Raw genomic sequence first — 14040 nt, forward strand, 5'->3', positions numbered from 1 at the left:
AATTTTCCATTGTTACAACCTCTCGATACACCACAGCATCATCTGCAAAAAGCCTCAGTGAACTTCCGATGTCATCCACCAGGTCATTTATGTATATTGTGAATAGCAACGGTCCTATGACACTCCCCTGCGGCACACCTGAAATTACTCTTACTTCGGAAGACTTCTCTCCATTGAGAATAACATGCTGCGTCCTGTTATCTAGGAACTTCTCAATCCAATCACACAATTGGTCTGATAGTCCATATCCTCTTACTTTGTTCAATAAACGACTGTGGGGAACTGTATCGAACGCCTTGCGGAAGTCAAAAAACACGGCATCTACCTGTGAACCCGTGTCTATGGCCCTCTGAGTCTCGTGGACGAATAGCGCAAGCTGGGTTTCACATGACCGTCTTTTTCGAAACCCATGCTGATTCCTACAGAGTAGATTTCTAGTCTCCAGAAAAGTCATTATACTCGAACACAATACGTGTTCCAAAATTCTACAACTGATCGACGTTAGAGATATAGGTCTATAGTTCTGCACATCTGTTCGACGTCCCTTCTTGAAAACGGGGATGACCTGTGCCCTTTTCCAATCCTTTGGAACGCTACGCTCTTCTAGAGACCTACGGTACACCGCTGCAAGAAGGGGGGCAAGTTCCTTCGCGTACTCTGTGTAAAATTGAACTGGTATCCCATCAGGTCCAGAGGCCTTTCCTCTTTTGAGCGATTTTAATTGTTTCTCTATCCCTCTGTCGTCTATTTCGATATCTACCATTTTGTCATATGTGCGACAATCTAGAGAAGGAACTACAGTGCAATCATCCTCTGTGAAACAACTTTGGAAAAAGACATTTAGTATTTCGGCCTTTAGTCTGTCATCCTCTGTTTCAGTACCATTTTGGTCACAGAGTGTCTGGACATTTTGTTTTGATCCACCTACCGCTTTGACATAAGACCAAAATTTCTTAGGATTTTCTGCCAAGTCAGTACATAGAACTTTACTTTCGAATTCATTGAACGCCTCTCGCATAGCTCTCTTCACACTACATTTCGCTTCGCGTAATTTTTGTTTGTCTGCAAGGCTTTGGCTATGTTTATGTTTGCTGTGAAGTTCCCTTTGCTTCCGCAGCAGTTTTCTAACTCGGTTGTTGAACCACGGTGGCTCTTTTCCATCTCTTACGATCTTGCTTGGCACATACTCATCTAACGCATATTGTACGATGGTTTTGAACTTTGTCCACTGATCCTCAACACTATCAGTACTTGAGACAAAACTTTTGTGTTGAGCCAACAGGTACTCTGAAATCTGCTTTTTGTCACTTTTTCTAAACAGAAAAATCTTCCTACCCTTTTTAATATTCCTATTTACGGCTGAAATCATCGATGCCGTAACCGCTTTATGATCGCTGATTCCCTGTTCTGCGTTAACTTTTTCAAATAGTTCAGGTCTGTTTGTCACCAGAAGGTCTAATATGTTATCGCCACGAGTCGGTTCTCTGTTTAACTGCTCAAGGTAGTTTTCAGATAAAGCACTTAAAAAAATTTCACTGGATTCTTTGTCCCTGCCACCCGTTATGAACGTCTGAGTCTCCCAGTCTATATCCAGCAAATTAAAATCTCCACCCAGAACTATAACATGGTGGGGAAATCTACTCAAAATATTTTCCAAATTATCCTTCAGGTGCTCAGCCACAACAGCTGCTGAGCCAGGGGGCCTATAGAGACATCCAATTACCATGTCTGAGCCTTTTGTGCAAGATGGATACCAAAAATCTTGACAGAGATTCACAAAAATCAGCGAATGGCTGCAGCGTTAACGTTTTTGGATGCTTACAAGAAAGATGGCGACTTATTACTTGATCGCATTCTTACTGGTGATGAAACATGAGTTAAGCATGTGAACTGCGAGACAAAATTGCAGTCAATGCAGTGGGGGCACACAAATTCCCCCCAAAAACCCAAGAAATGCATGCTGACAATGTCGGCAAGGAAGGTGATGGCGACTGTCTTTTGGGACAGAAAAGGTGTGATTTTTGTGGATTTCCTGGAAAGAGGCACTACAATAAACTCTCAAAGGTATTGCCAAACTCTGCACAACCTCAGAAGAGCAATACAAAACAAGCGCAGGGGAAAGTTGGGCTCAAAGATCTTGCCGATTCACGACAACGCCCGGGCCCACACAGCAAATGCCACTCATGAAGTTGTCGAATCTTTTAAGTGGGAGTTGTTTCCTCATCCACCGTACAGTCCCGACCTGGCAACAAGCGACTTCCACTTATTCCCAGTAATGAAGAAGTGGTTGGCTATGCAGCGTTCTGATGACGATGCACAGCTTCAAGAAGAGGTAACCACGTGGTTGAAGGCGCAGGCGGCCGAATTTTACGACGAAGGAATTTCCAAGCTTGTCTATCGCTACGATAAGTGCCTTAATTTAAATGGCAGCTATGTAGAAAACTAGTATTTAAGTGTGGCTTTCATCTGTATATAATAAAAAAATTTCCAATACTTTATTTATTTTTAATTCCAAAACGTAGTGTACTTTGTGGATAGCCCTTGTATTTAGAAGGCTCTCTGAGCACCACATAACAACAAGGTTAGATAAGTTACATATAAAAGATTACACTATTGCAGTTTACTCAAGCAGAAATAGCATGGGAAAAAGAGGAATTATTATACACATTAAAACAAAAGACAAGTTGAAAAACACTGAGAGAAGTAGGTTTTGTAGTGTTCATCGCAAAGAAGTCTGTGTTTGTGAATTAATTCTGAAAAATAGCTCACTTTGAATTGGAAATTTTGAACTATTTATGAGGAATCTGGATTCCTTGCTGTGCTATCTGTCAGACAGCAGCAAGCAGTTAATAGTCTGTGGTGACTGGATCCTACAGTTTCATATCAGTAATTAACTCTCTAACATGGGTGGACAAAGAAAGTAGAACCCTGATTGATAATGTTTTATGTGAAAAAGCTCAAAGCAAGAAAATAACTATTTTCCCAGTAACAAATGCTCTCTCTGATCATGGTTCACAGTTAGTTGGATAAATAACATATCACCTTACTGTGTGGATACTCCTCAGTAGAAATCAGTTTAATAATTAATGACTCCAGGACAAATGTTTTTAAGAATAGTTTGCAGGAGATGAAATGGGATGTAATTTGCAATGAGCCAAATGCTAACACAAAATTTAATCTATTTCATAGCAAATTCACATCATTATTTGAAAGTAGCTTTCCACATAAGCTAATCAGAAAGGACACTACACAGCCACATAGAAAACTACAGATTATTACAGGGACTAAATTCTCTTAAGAAAGGAAAAGGAAAACATATCTTTTGGCAAGAACAGGTAGGAACCCTGCAGTGATTGCACACTACAAAAACTACTCAAAATTTCATAGAAAGGTTATTAAAAGATGAAGGTACCTGTACATAATAGAAATAAGTGTGTCATACAACAGACTTATGACTATATGGTATATAAAACAGGACAACCAGCCACAGAAAGAGACAGCATCACTACTGAACTGAATGGAAGGGCTGTAAATGATGAGTCACAGGTAGCAAATGCATTTAATAATCATTTCTTAAATATAGTAGAAAGCATAGGGACAAACAGTTCAAGAGCAAATTCATAGCAGTAACTTCCATAAAATTCAGTCTTATGAGTGATCACCAACTCCTCCATCTGAAATTAAGAAAATTAAACATTCTCTCTAAAATTGATGCTCATCTCGTTTTGATAGCATTTCCAATAGAATAGTAAAGATTTGTTCCCATGTACGGTATTAAGCTCATACTTAATGCATTGCTAACTCAAGACATTTTTTCAGTGAGACTGAAGTATGCCATTGTTAAACACCTCTCTAAGAAAGGTGATAAGGAGGTGTCAATAACTATTGACCTGTTTCAATGCTGACATCATTCCCCAAAATGTTTGAGAAGATGATGTATTCTAGAATACTGTCTCGCGTTAGCAATAACCAAAATGGTTGTTCTACCAGGAATGCCATTTACACTTTACAAGCTTTAAATAATAAAGTAGCGCTGGCTGGTATTTTCTTCAACCTCCCTAAGGCAGTGAACTGTGTGAATCACAGTATTCCCCAAGATAAACTGATGTTTTATGATATCAATGGTATAGCCAACCAATGGTGAATGTCATATCGAACCAAAAGAATACAAAAAGTTGTACTTAGTAATTCAAGCAACATAGTCCAGAGACACAAATCTGACTGAGGAGAAAGCACATGTGGGGTCCTTAAGGTCAATTTTAGGCCCTGTATTTTTCCTCATATTTATAAATGATCTTCCATCTGGTATACAACAAGCAGAATTGATTCTTTTTGCATATGGCACTAATATTGTAATCAATCCAAGCTTATGTGCAGAAACAGAAAAAATGGTAAACAAAGTTCTTAAAAGTATCATTGACTGATTTTCTGTGAGTTGTCTCACCCTCAGTTTTCTTAGGGGTCCATATTGGTGAGAATTTAAATTGGAAAAACATATTTTGGAACTCCTAAAATAATATAGTTCCGCCACAATTGTTCTTAGATTCATTGCAAACCTTGGGGAGAGACAAATCAGGAATTGACATATTTTCCATATTTTCGTTCAGTAATGTCATAGGAAAGAAGTCTTCATTGCACAAAAACATGCTGTAAGAACAATGTGTGGTGCTCACCCATTATCATCTTGTAGACAACTGTTTAACCAAACCATTGCCAAAAGCAAAGTAGACCACCCTGTGGCACAGCATATAACTGAACGTAACATGCTTGATTTCGATGACTGCTTCACTACCCTGGCCATCTGGATCCTCCCCTCTGCCACCAGTCTTTCTGAACTGAGCAGATGGAAGTTATCCTTACAACAAATTCTCCACTCCTGTAATTATCCTGGCTTCAGTCCATGGTAACATACAGTCCCCACACCATCCACCCAACAATTTCCACTGCCTCTGTCCTATTATCTCCTCCCCATTTTTGTCTCCCACCCTCTTTATTTGCCACCCTCTGCCAATGCACCCACCCACCTTTTCCCGCTCCTCTCCCTTTTTGCTCCTTTTTCCACTTCCCTGCCCCACAACCTCCTGACACTGTGCATGTTGACATTCTAGTCTCTGCGCACTCCACCAGATGGCATTTGTCTCTCCCCCTGCCCATGCACTTCTATACCTTCCCTCTCCCTGCCCAATCCAGACTGCTGCTTGCATCCCAAATGATAGTTGCAATCTGGTCCGAACTGCCAGAGTTGGCAGTCATGTGTGCATGAGATGTGCTTGCATGTGTGTATGAATGGTGTGTGTTTCTCTTTTTCTGATGAAGACTGTGGCCAAAAGCTTTATGTAAGGGTCTTTTAATTGTGCTTGTCTGCAACTTAACATGTCTTTTGTACAGTAAGTAGCAACGATTCTTTTTGTACATCATTGATATTCCTATCAGACTGCTCACTGTTTGATTTTGCTGGATGGCTTTTCTTCCAACCTACAATCCTGTGATGTTTTCCTTTGTTACTCTTCTCTATAGCATTACTCTTCTCAGTGCCCATTCTTTCTCTTCTTTGCTGTGTGTTCATCACCTTCCAAACTACATCTATTTCTGAGCCACACTGTGCAAAAGATCGTCCACACACAACACAGGCTTCATGACAGCACACACACACATTTCTCATCATTCTTTTTGTCTCATGTTCCTGTATGTTTTTAATGTATTTGTGCATATTTTTATGTATCTTCATGCATTTTTGTGTATCTTTACATATTTGCATGGTTTTTTTCGTATCTGTCACACGCCGTTTCTCTTATCTAGCTCCTCCCACAACCCTAAACATCTATTTTGCCTGTGTTGCTTGAGGCTTTCCCGATGGACATGTTGTATATATGGTTCTCGGGCGAGACGTCGGATGTCATAGTGAAAACTCCACAATATTTCATCAGCGCAACTGGCCGACATCTTCAGGTGCGATGAGCACACTGCCTTAGCAGATGTTGACCAGTTGCACTGATAAAATATTGTGGAGTTTTCACTATGACATCCGACGTCTCGCCCAAGAACCATATATACACCTATTTTGCCTGTTTCTGTGTCATTCCCATTTCCTTTACACTATTCCCACCACAATTCACCCCTGATTTTTGCACCAGTATCCCTTTCCTTGGCTAAAACCCAATCCCACAGCAATCCTCCTTGACCTTCCCTCACAGCAACTAAACTCTGCCTAGTTGCCCTTATCAACTTGCACATCCCCCAAGACTCCCTACCAACTTTCCACCAAATGCAGAGCCAACAGAGTTGTTAATCTCTCCAGCAAAACCCTCAGCTCCAAAGAAGTTTCAGTCCTATCTCAAGACCTCACCTTTAGCCCTACACCCAAATTTAAACATGTTGGACTCTTCAAAGGCCCACTCTCCTTTTCCTGATCCCTGCAATGAGGGCACTTCCTCACGCCAATCCCTCCAACCAAAACCAGCCTCTTCCAGTTCATACTACCATCCAACAGTGATCCTCACTCCCTTCCACCTAACCACCTGCTTGTCACCTTCCAGGAATTCCTTAACTCCAACTTAGCCTCGCTATCCTTCCTCAAAACAGCAGTCTTTCAGTAGAAGAAACTGTAGCCATACATGACTTAAAAACAAATTCTGACCTGTTGTTATGAATGGCAGTGACTCTCTGGCAGAAGGCCTCCACCAGTTATCTGACTCCTCCACCTATAAACTCTGCCTGAGTGATCCCATCCCAGGAGTCCAACACAACCTCCAGTCCATTCCTAAAACCTTAGGCCCTTCCCAGAACCTCCCCCCTGAACCCATCTCCTTCATTACCCATGTGACACCCCCAAAATCCACATTCTACATGCTCCCCAAAATCCACAAACCCAACAATCGTGGATGCCCCTTTGTGGCTGCTTATTGTGCCCCCTCTGTTGTTTAGCCCCCCACATCAGAGACACCAACCATTTCCTTCACCAACTCTCCACCATCCCCACCCCTTTACCTTCTGGATCCCTACTTGTCACTGTTGAAACCATCTCCCTATACACTAACATCCCTCATGCCCATGGTCTTACTGCTATTGAACACTACCTTCCCTACTGCCCTTCAGACTCCAGACACACTACCTCATTCCTCACATACCTCACTAACTTTATCCTAACCCACAACTACTTCTCCTTTAATGGGAAAGTATACAAACAAAGCCACAGCTCAGCTGTGAGGCATCTGCATGGCACCCTCCTTTGCCAATCTGTTTATGGAACATCTAGAGGAGACCTTCCTAATCTTCCAAAACACAAAATCATTAGTCTGGTTCAGGTTCATTGATGTTATCTTCATGATCTGGACACAGAGCCAAGCTACCCTATCTTCATTCCTTCACAACATCAAAAACTTCTCTCACATCCACTTCACCTGGTCCTCCTCAACCCAGCATGTCGTCTTCCTAGATGTTGACCTATTCCTCACTGATGGCTCCTCTGTCTGCATTAAACACACCAACCACCAACAGTACCTGCATGTTGACAGCTGTCATCCCTTTCACACCAAAAAATCTGTCCCATACAGCCTGGCCACCTGGGGATGGCAGATCTGCAGTGGCAAGAACTTCCTTGCTCAGTATGCTGATGGTCTCACCAAGGCCTTCACAGACAACCACTATCTGCCAGACCTAGTCCGCCAACAGATCTCCTGTGCCATTTCCCCTCACACCCCCGATGTCCTAACACCCCCAAGATCCAGCCACAAATGAGCTGCCAGAGTTGGCAATCATGTGTACATGAGGTGTGCTTGCTTGTGTGTATGAGTGGTGTGTGTTTCTCTTTCGCTTTGACCGAAAGCTTTATGTAAGTGTCTTTTAATTGTGTCTGTCTGCAAGTTAACATGTCTTCTCTATGGTAAGTAGCAATCTATTTTTTCCTACTTTGTTGTTTAATGAGTTGGGCATTCTGACTACTGCTTCACAGTATATTTATTCCCTCGTGAAGTCTGTTGTAAGTAATCCACTACAGTTCAAAAGTAACAATGTGTACATAATACCAGAAGGAAAAATGGCATTCGTTAATCAACATCAGGGCTGTCTTTAGGACAAAAAGGGGTTCACAATACTGCAATCAAAATTTTTGATCACTTAACCAGTGATATAAAATGTCTGACTGACAACAAAGTAAAATTTTATCATGAACTGAGAAAGTTTCACCTTGACGACTCCTTCTATTCTGTAGAAGAATATCTGTTACTGTAAAGTGTAAAAGGTGGTGGGTAGGAATTACTAACTCACATCTGTATATCTTTTTTTTCGTTTTGTAAATGCGAATCTAAAATGATTAGTTCCACATCAGTATGATCTATCATGCAAAATGATCTAAGGAACATTTAATTAACTAACTAACTATATATAAATACTTACCTCAGCTCAGTACAGCCGATAGATACACAAAACAGAACAGAAAGATTACATATCCTAGCTTTTGGAACTTTGTTCCTTCGTCAGGGAGGAGAGAGGGGAAAAAAGGGGAAGAAGGGAAAGTGGATTCAGCCTCCAGCATAATTCTAGGAACCTGCTACACCATACATGCCATTTGGCTTATCCCACCCAACACCAGTCCCTCAGAACTGCGGAGATGGGAACTTGCACTCCAACACATCCTTTCATCCTGCCATCCCCCTGGACTGAGCCTACATTACCCAACCCCACTCCCATTTACTCTTGAGTCTTCTCCTCTTTCCCTTTCCTCTTTAGCCATTGACACATCTTTTCACCCTACATAGTTGTGTTTATCTTTATACTATATACCTCTTTACTTCTGTATGCATCCTCTTTGGTTTGAAGCTGGCACAGTACTTACAGTAGAATATCTTTGACTTCCCTCTGACACCCATGCCTCCATCTTTGCTACCCTCCCTGTTTACCTTTCCCCTGTTGCTTCATAACCTGGGTTGTGAGTAACTGAATCCGCTTTCCCGTCTTCCCCTTTTTTCCCCTCTCTCCTCCCTGACGAAGGAACAAAGTTCCGAAAGCTAGGATACGTAAATTTCTGTTCTGTTTTGTGTATCTGTCAGCTGTACTGAGCTGAGGTAAGTACTAGCCAGCCCCTCTATCTCTTTGTTAATATTTGTATCACATCTTTATATGAGATTTTCCATTTATCATTTAGATTAACTATATATAAAATTATGTACATTTAACCCCATAGACATTTTTGTGCCTTACAAAAATGCCTGTGAGGTTAAATGGACATAATGCTACCATCAGTGATGCAACAACATACACCTGATAACTGTTATTTGCCGGCCGTTGTGGCCGAGCGGTTCTAGGCACTTCAGTCTGGAACCGCGCGACCGCTACAGTCGTAGGTTCGAATCCTGCCTCGGGCATGGATGTGTGTTATGTCCTTAGGTTAGTTAGGTTTAAGTAGTTCTAAGTTCTAGAGGACCAATGACCTCAGATTTTAAGTCCCACAGTGCTCAGAGCCATAACTGTTATTTCAGTTATGTAAATGCACAGCTGAGATGTCTTTTGGACCTAACATTGGTCTGACCCTAGACTGAAATTGATCATTGCTGTGTATTGCATAAGACAGTTCTTAACAGTCATTTTGTCCCACAAAATGTTTGTGAGGTTAAATGGATATGTTATACATATACATATCAATGATGGAACAATGTACATATGATAACTGTTATCAATTACACAAATGCATAGCTGAGATGGTTTATGGACCTGATGATAGTCTGATCCTAGACTAAAAGTGATAGTGTCTAATAAAATATACTGATACAGTTGTGTATTGCATAATGAAGTTCTTAACATTCATTAAAGCTCTACAACACCACATCCATAAAATATTTACAGCTGGAAGTCATCAGTGTACAAGTGGTACTTGCAGTAGGACAAAACTGATGACACAATACAATAAAGAGAGTACAAGACCTAATACCAAACCCTGAGGGACACCTGATACTACCTGCCTCCTCTGTGGCCTCATAATGCTGGACAGGATGCATTGCTGTGAGAAGTTAGGTATGAGCGAAACCATTGCACTTCACTTTGCAAGAAATTTAGGCTGCTAAGTTTTGCAAGTAATATGTCTAATTCAACAGTGTCAAAGGCTTTGCTGAAGTCAAAGAAGCACATGATAGTTGCCACTTGTGCATCTATGGCAAGCTTCAGGTCATCTGTTACCTTTATTAAGGTGGACGTTATTGTGCAGCATTTATGGAAACATGATTGATATTCATGTAGTAGTTGTTTGTAGTTTGGTAGATCGTCAATTGGCCAAGAACTATATACTCTAAAGCCTTGGACAGTGCAGGAAGAATGCAAATAGGTTGTTAATCAGACAGTGCTGTGACATCTTTTTAGGTAGGGACTTAACCTGTCCCAGTTTACAGACTGCAGAAAAAGCTCTTGTAGGTAAAGAGTGGTCGAAGGTGCCTGCTACAGTGAGTAGTAGTGGCTCACAACAAGCTTCATCATTTGGACTGTGATAGCATCTTGTCCAATAGATGCCGATCTGATGTGTGTGATGGCCTCTCTGATGGTATTGCAAGTAACATGCTTTAGATATAAATTTTCATGGTTACAGTCATTTATCCCCATGAAGTTATCAATAAGTCTCTGTTTTGTTTGTGGTTCAATTGCAGTTGTAGGTATATGAAGTAACAGTTCAGTTCTTCAGCTGGGACAATGGGATCAGCTGCAGCTTTTACTTTGCCTATGCCAAGAACACACAGGTTTTTCCATAGGACAGCTTGTCTATTTCTGTTGTAGGTCAATGTAAGGGCATGCCTGAATTTTGAATTTCTCAGAGCCTGACTGACTCTACTCCACTTCTGCTTGTAAACTATATGGTAGAGATCAGAAAGGACAACAAATTTGGTTGTTATCATTTGTTGAAATCACAACAGATGTAGTAATTCCAACTTGGTATGTTTCAGTGTCAGAAAACAGCAGTAGGTCTTTCCATATTACTTAAGCCACCTCTTGTTACTCATTTAGGATGTTACAGAGACAATTTTAATGTTTCTGAAATACCTTACTCCATGTGCATCACAGTTTCAACTTATCTTGGACTGTGAGCAATTTATTTCCATTTCATTCATTTTCTGACTTCTTCTTCTATTTGTGTGTTACATAAAAATTGTGTTTTTGAAACCTAAGCCACACTCCCCTCTATGCTGTACTCACAGCTGTCTGTCGTGGAGGTGAGTGCTGAGATCTTTATTCTTTGCAATAATTTTACATTCTTATACGAGGGCTATCCACAAAGTACATTACGTTTTGGAATTAAAAATAAATAAAGTATTGGAAAAACTTTTTATTATATACAGATGAAAGCCACACTTAAATACTACTTTTCTACATAGTTGCCATTTAAATTAAGGCACTTATCGTAGCGATGGATGAGCTTGGAAATTCCTTCGTTGTAAAATTCGGCCGCCTGCACCTTCAACCACGTGGTTAATCAGTAACCCGGTAGAAATGCGGTTTTTGTGGATTTCCTGGAAAGAGGCACTACAATAAACTCTCAAAGGTATTACCAAACTCTGCACAACCTCAGAAAAGCAATACGAAACAAGCACAGTGGAAAGTTGGGCTCAAAGATCTTGCTGATTCACGACAACGCCCAGGCCCACACGGCAAATGCCACTCGTGAAGTTCTCAATCTTTTAAGTGGGAGTTGTTTCCTCATCCGCCGTACAGTCCCGACCTGGCACCAAGCAACTTCCACTTATTCCCAGCAATGAAGAAGTGGTTGGCTATGCAGCATTTTAATGACGACGCACAGCTTCAAGAAGAGGTAACCACGTGGTTGAAGGCGCAGGCAGCCGAATTTTACGGCAAAGGAATTTCCAAGCTTGTCCTTCGCTACGATAAGTGCCTTAATTTAAATGGCAACTATGTAGTAAAGTAGTATTGAAGTGTGGCTTTCATCTGTATATAATTAAAAAAATTCCAATACTTTATTTATTTTCAATTCCAAAACATAATGTACTTTGTGCATAGCCCTCGTATTTGACTTTCGCTGAGAAAATTTTATAAATAAAAAAATAAAATAAATTCCAGATTGTAAATAGTAAATATTATATGATTATTCTTGTTGATGGAATTAGACTAACACTACTGAGACACTTGTATTTCCATTATTTTCAGAAGTTTGTGCCATCTGTAAAGGATCAGTCCCTGGCTGATCGTGTTATGGATGCTGTAAATGGTCACATTTCACAGTACGCCAATCTGACATGCCCTCAGCTGCTTATTTGTAGACTCATGCCATTCATTCGTGGCATGCAGAGGTCTGTGATTCCCCTTCTATCAGAAGCAGACTTTTACTCCATGACAGGGATAAATATTTTCTTCAGCAGTCTCCCTGAGGAAAAAGAAATGGAAGACATCGCAGATAAATGTGTTTTGCAGTACCCAGGATGTGTGTATTAATATTTAATAGATACTGGAAAGAAAACACATTTTATAAACTAAACTTGATGGAGTAATGACAATATTATGAAATGGATAGATTGCTACTCACCACAATGGAGCTGTTGAGTCGCAGATAGGCACAACAAGTGGTGAGTAGCAATCTATCCTTTTTGTAATATTGTCATCATTCCATCCTGGATTTGCATTGTTTAAACTTGTTGGAGTGCAACAAAGCAGTCATTAAAGTTACTGTTGTATTATGTTGAACAACTCAGTAATTTACTAAGTCTTACATATTCCTAACATACTGTTGCCTGGAACAGCAACCAACACAATGAGAAAAAAATATATGTTTTATTCTATAGTCACCGAGTTTTATTTTTAATTTGCCTACTAGGTACACAGTACCTCACGTGGCACAAAGTCATTTCACTCGCTTCCCTAGTAGGTGTGTCAAATACTGACAAATAACACACCTTCTTGGAAAATGAGCATGAAGACTGTGTGGCCTGAGGATGGTATTGTGGACCAAAACCAGTAGCCACTATGCACAGTAGTAATAAAAATTGTGACTATATACTAAAACATATATTTTTTTCTTATTAAGTATTGTTATGGTGGAAGTGGACAATTAATGTTTTATTTCTGAACATGAAATACAATCAGGATCGACTTTTTGTCCCATCAGCATTGGCAAAAGTGAAATTCATGTAAAGAAAAAAATAAAAATCAATGAGCAGAATTTGAATAACGAACTCATAAATAACAACCCAAATGGCTCAAGTTTTGAACTGCTGATCATATTCAAAACTAAACATGTTTGAAAACTTTATTTTGTTGTATTCATGTTAAGAAATGTAAGAAATATGCTCATTTCAAAACCAAATTTTCACAGCATATACAGCTGTGTCATTCTACCAAATATTTTTTGCTGAACCTAGAAATGCACATAACGTTTTGTGTTCATAATTTGTCTTTGTATAAATAGAGAGTTAAGCGTGGACTATTGTACTCTTCCAACATAAAAACAACCTGATAGATTTCTGTTATGTATTTGGATTTGCTCATACATTTGTTTGGACAGTTGATTGGTCGCCATGCACACATTAAATACTGTGTAAAAGTTACAGGCCTATACTGTTTTCCTAGGTGTCTCTGCCCCATTGGGTTAGAATATGACTATGATGGTCTGAAACATGGTGAACTGGGTGGGTGCGTAAGACAGGTCTTACACTGGGGTCATCCACAGAGGTTTCACCCATGTGACAAGAGTTTGAGAATATGAATGGTATAAGAATGGACCAAGATCTTTTTCTCTAATGGCCCCTGACCCCTCCCTGTTTCCTTTCTCCCAAAGTTCACGGCACCTGATACAGCTGTCATCCTAGGTCAGCTGCAGACTGGAGCAGTATAGTCAGCTGGGACAAAGTAGCTGCACAGGTGTATGCATGTGCATATTTATTATTTAACAGTTAGCCCTGAAGAAGGACATTGTTTGAAAGCTTTGCAAGTTACAGTCTTGTATAAGTGCATATTGATCACTCAATGCCTCAGTTATATAGTGAGTTGTGATGTTTCTTGCTTCCATCATTTATATTACACCAAGGACTTTCCATTACCAAATTTACAAGT

At 40.2% G+C, this 14040-nt stretch overlaps 1 protein-coding gene across 1 annotated transcript in view; it reads left to right on the forward strand.

Moving 5' to 3' along the window:
• The window catches only part of LOC126095693 (uncharacterized), a 97664-nt gene extending 84853 nt beyond the window's left edge, over positions 1-12811 (forward strand). Inside the window, exon 4 of the mRNA XM_049910446.1 lies at positions 12142-12811. Within this exon, the coding sequence (XP_049766403.1) occupies positions 12142-12426 (285 nt within the window). The 3' untranslated portion in view covers positions 12427-12811. The remainder of the gene's footprint in view (positions 1-12141) is intronic.
• Positions 12812-14040: the final 1229 nt, after the last annotated feature.

The sequence above is a fragment of the Schistocerca cancellata genome, chromosome 8 (assembly GCF_023864275.1).
Source record: "Schistocerca cancellata isolate TAMUIC-IGC-003103 chromosome 8, iqSchCanc2.1, whole genome shotgun sequence".
Lineage (NCBI taxonomy): Eukaryota > Metazoa > Arthropoda > Insecta > Orthoptera > Acrididae > Schistocerca > Schistocerca cancellata.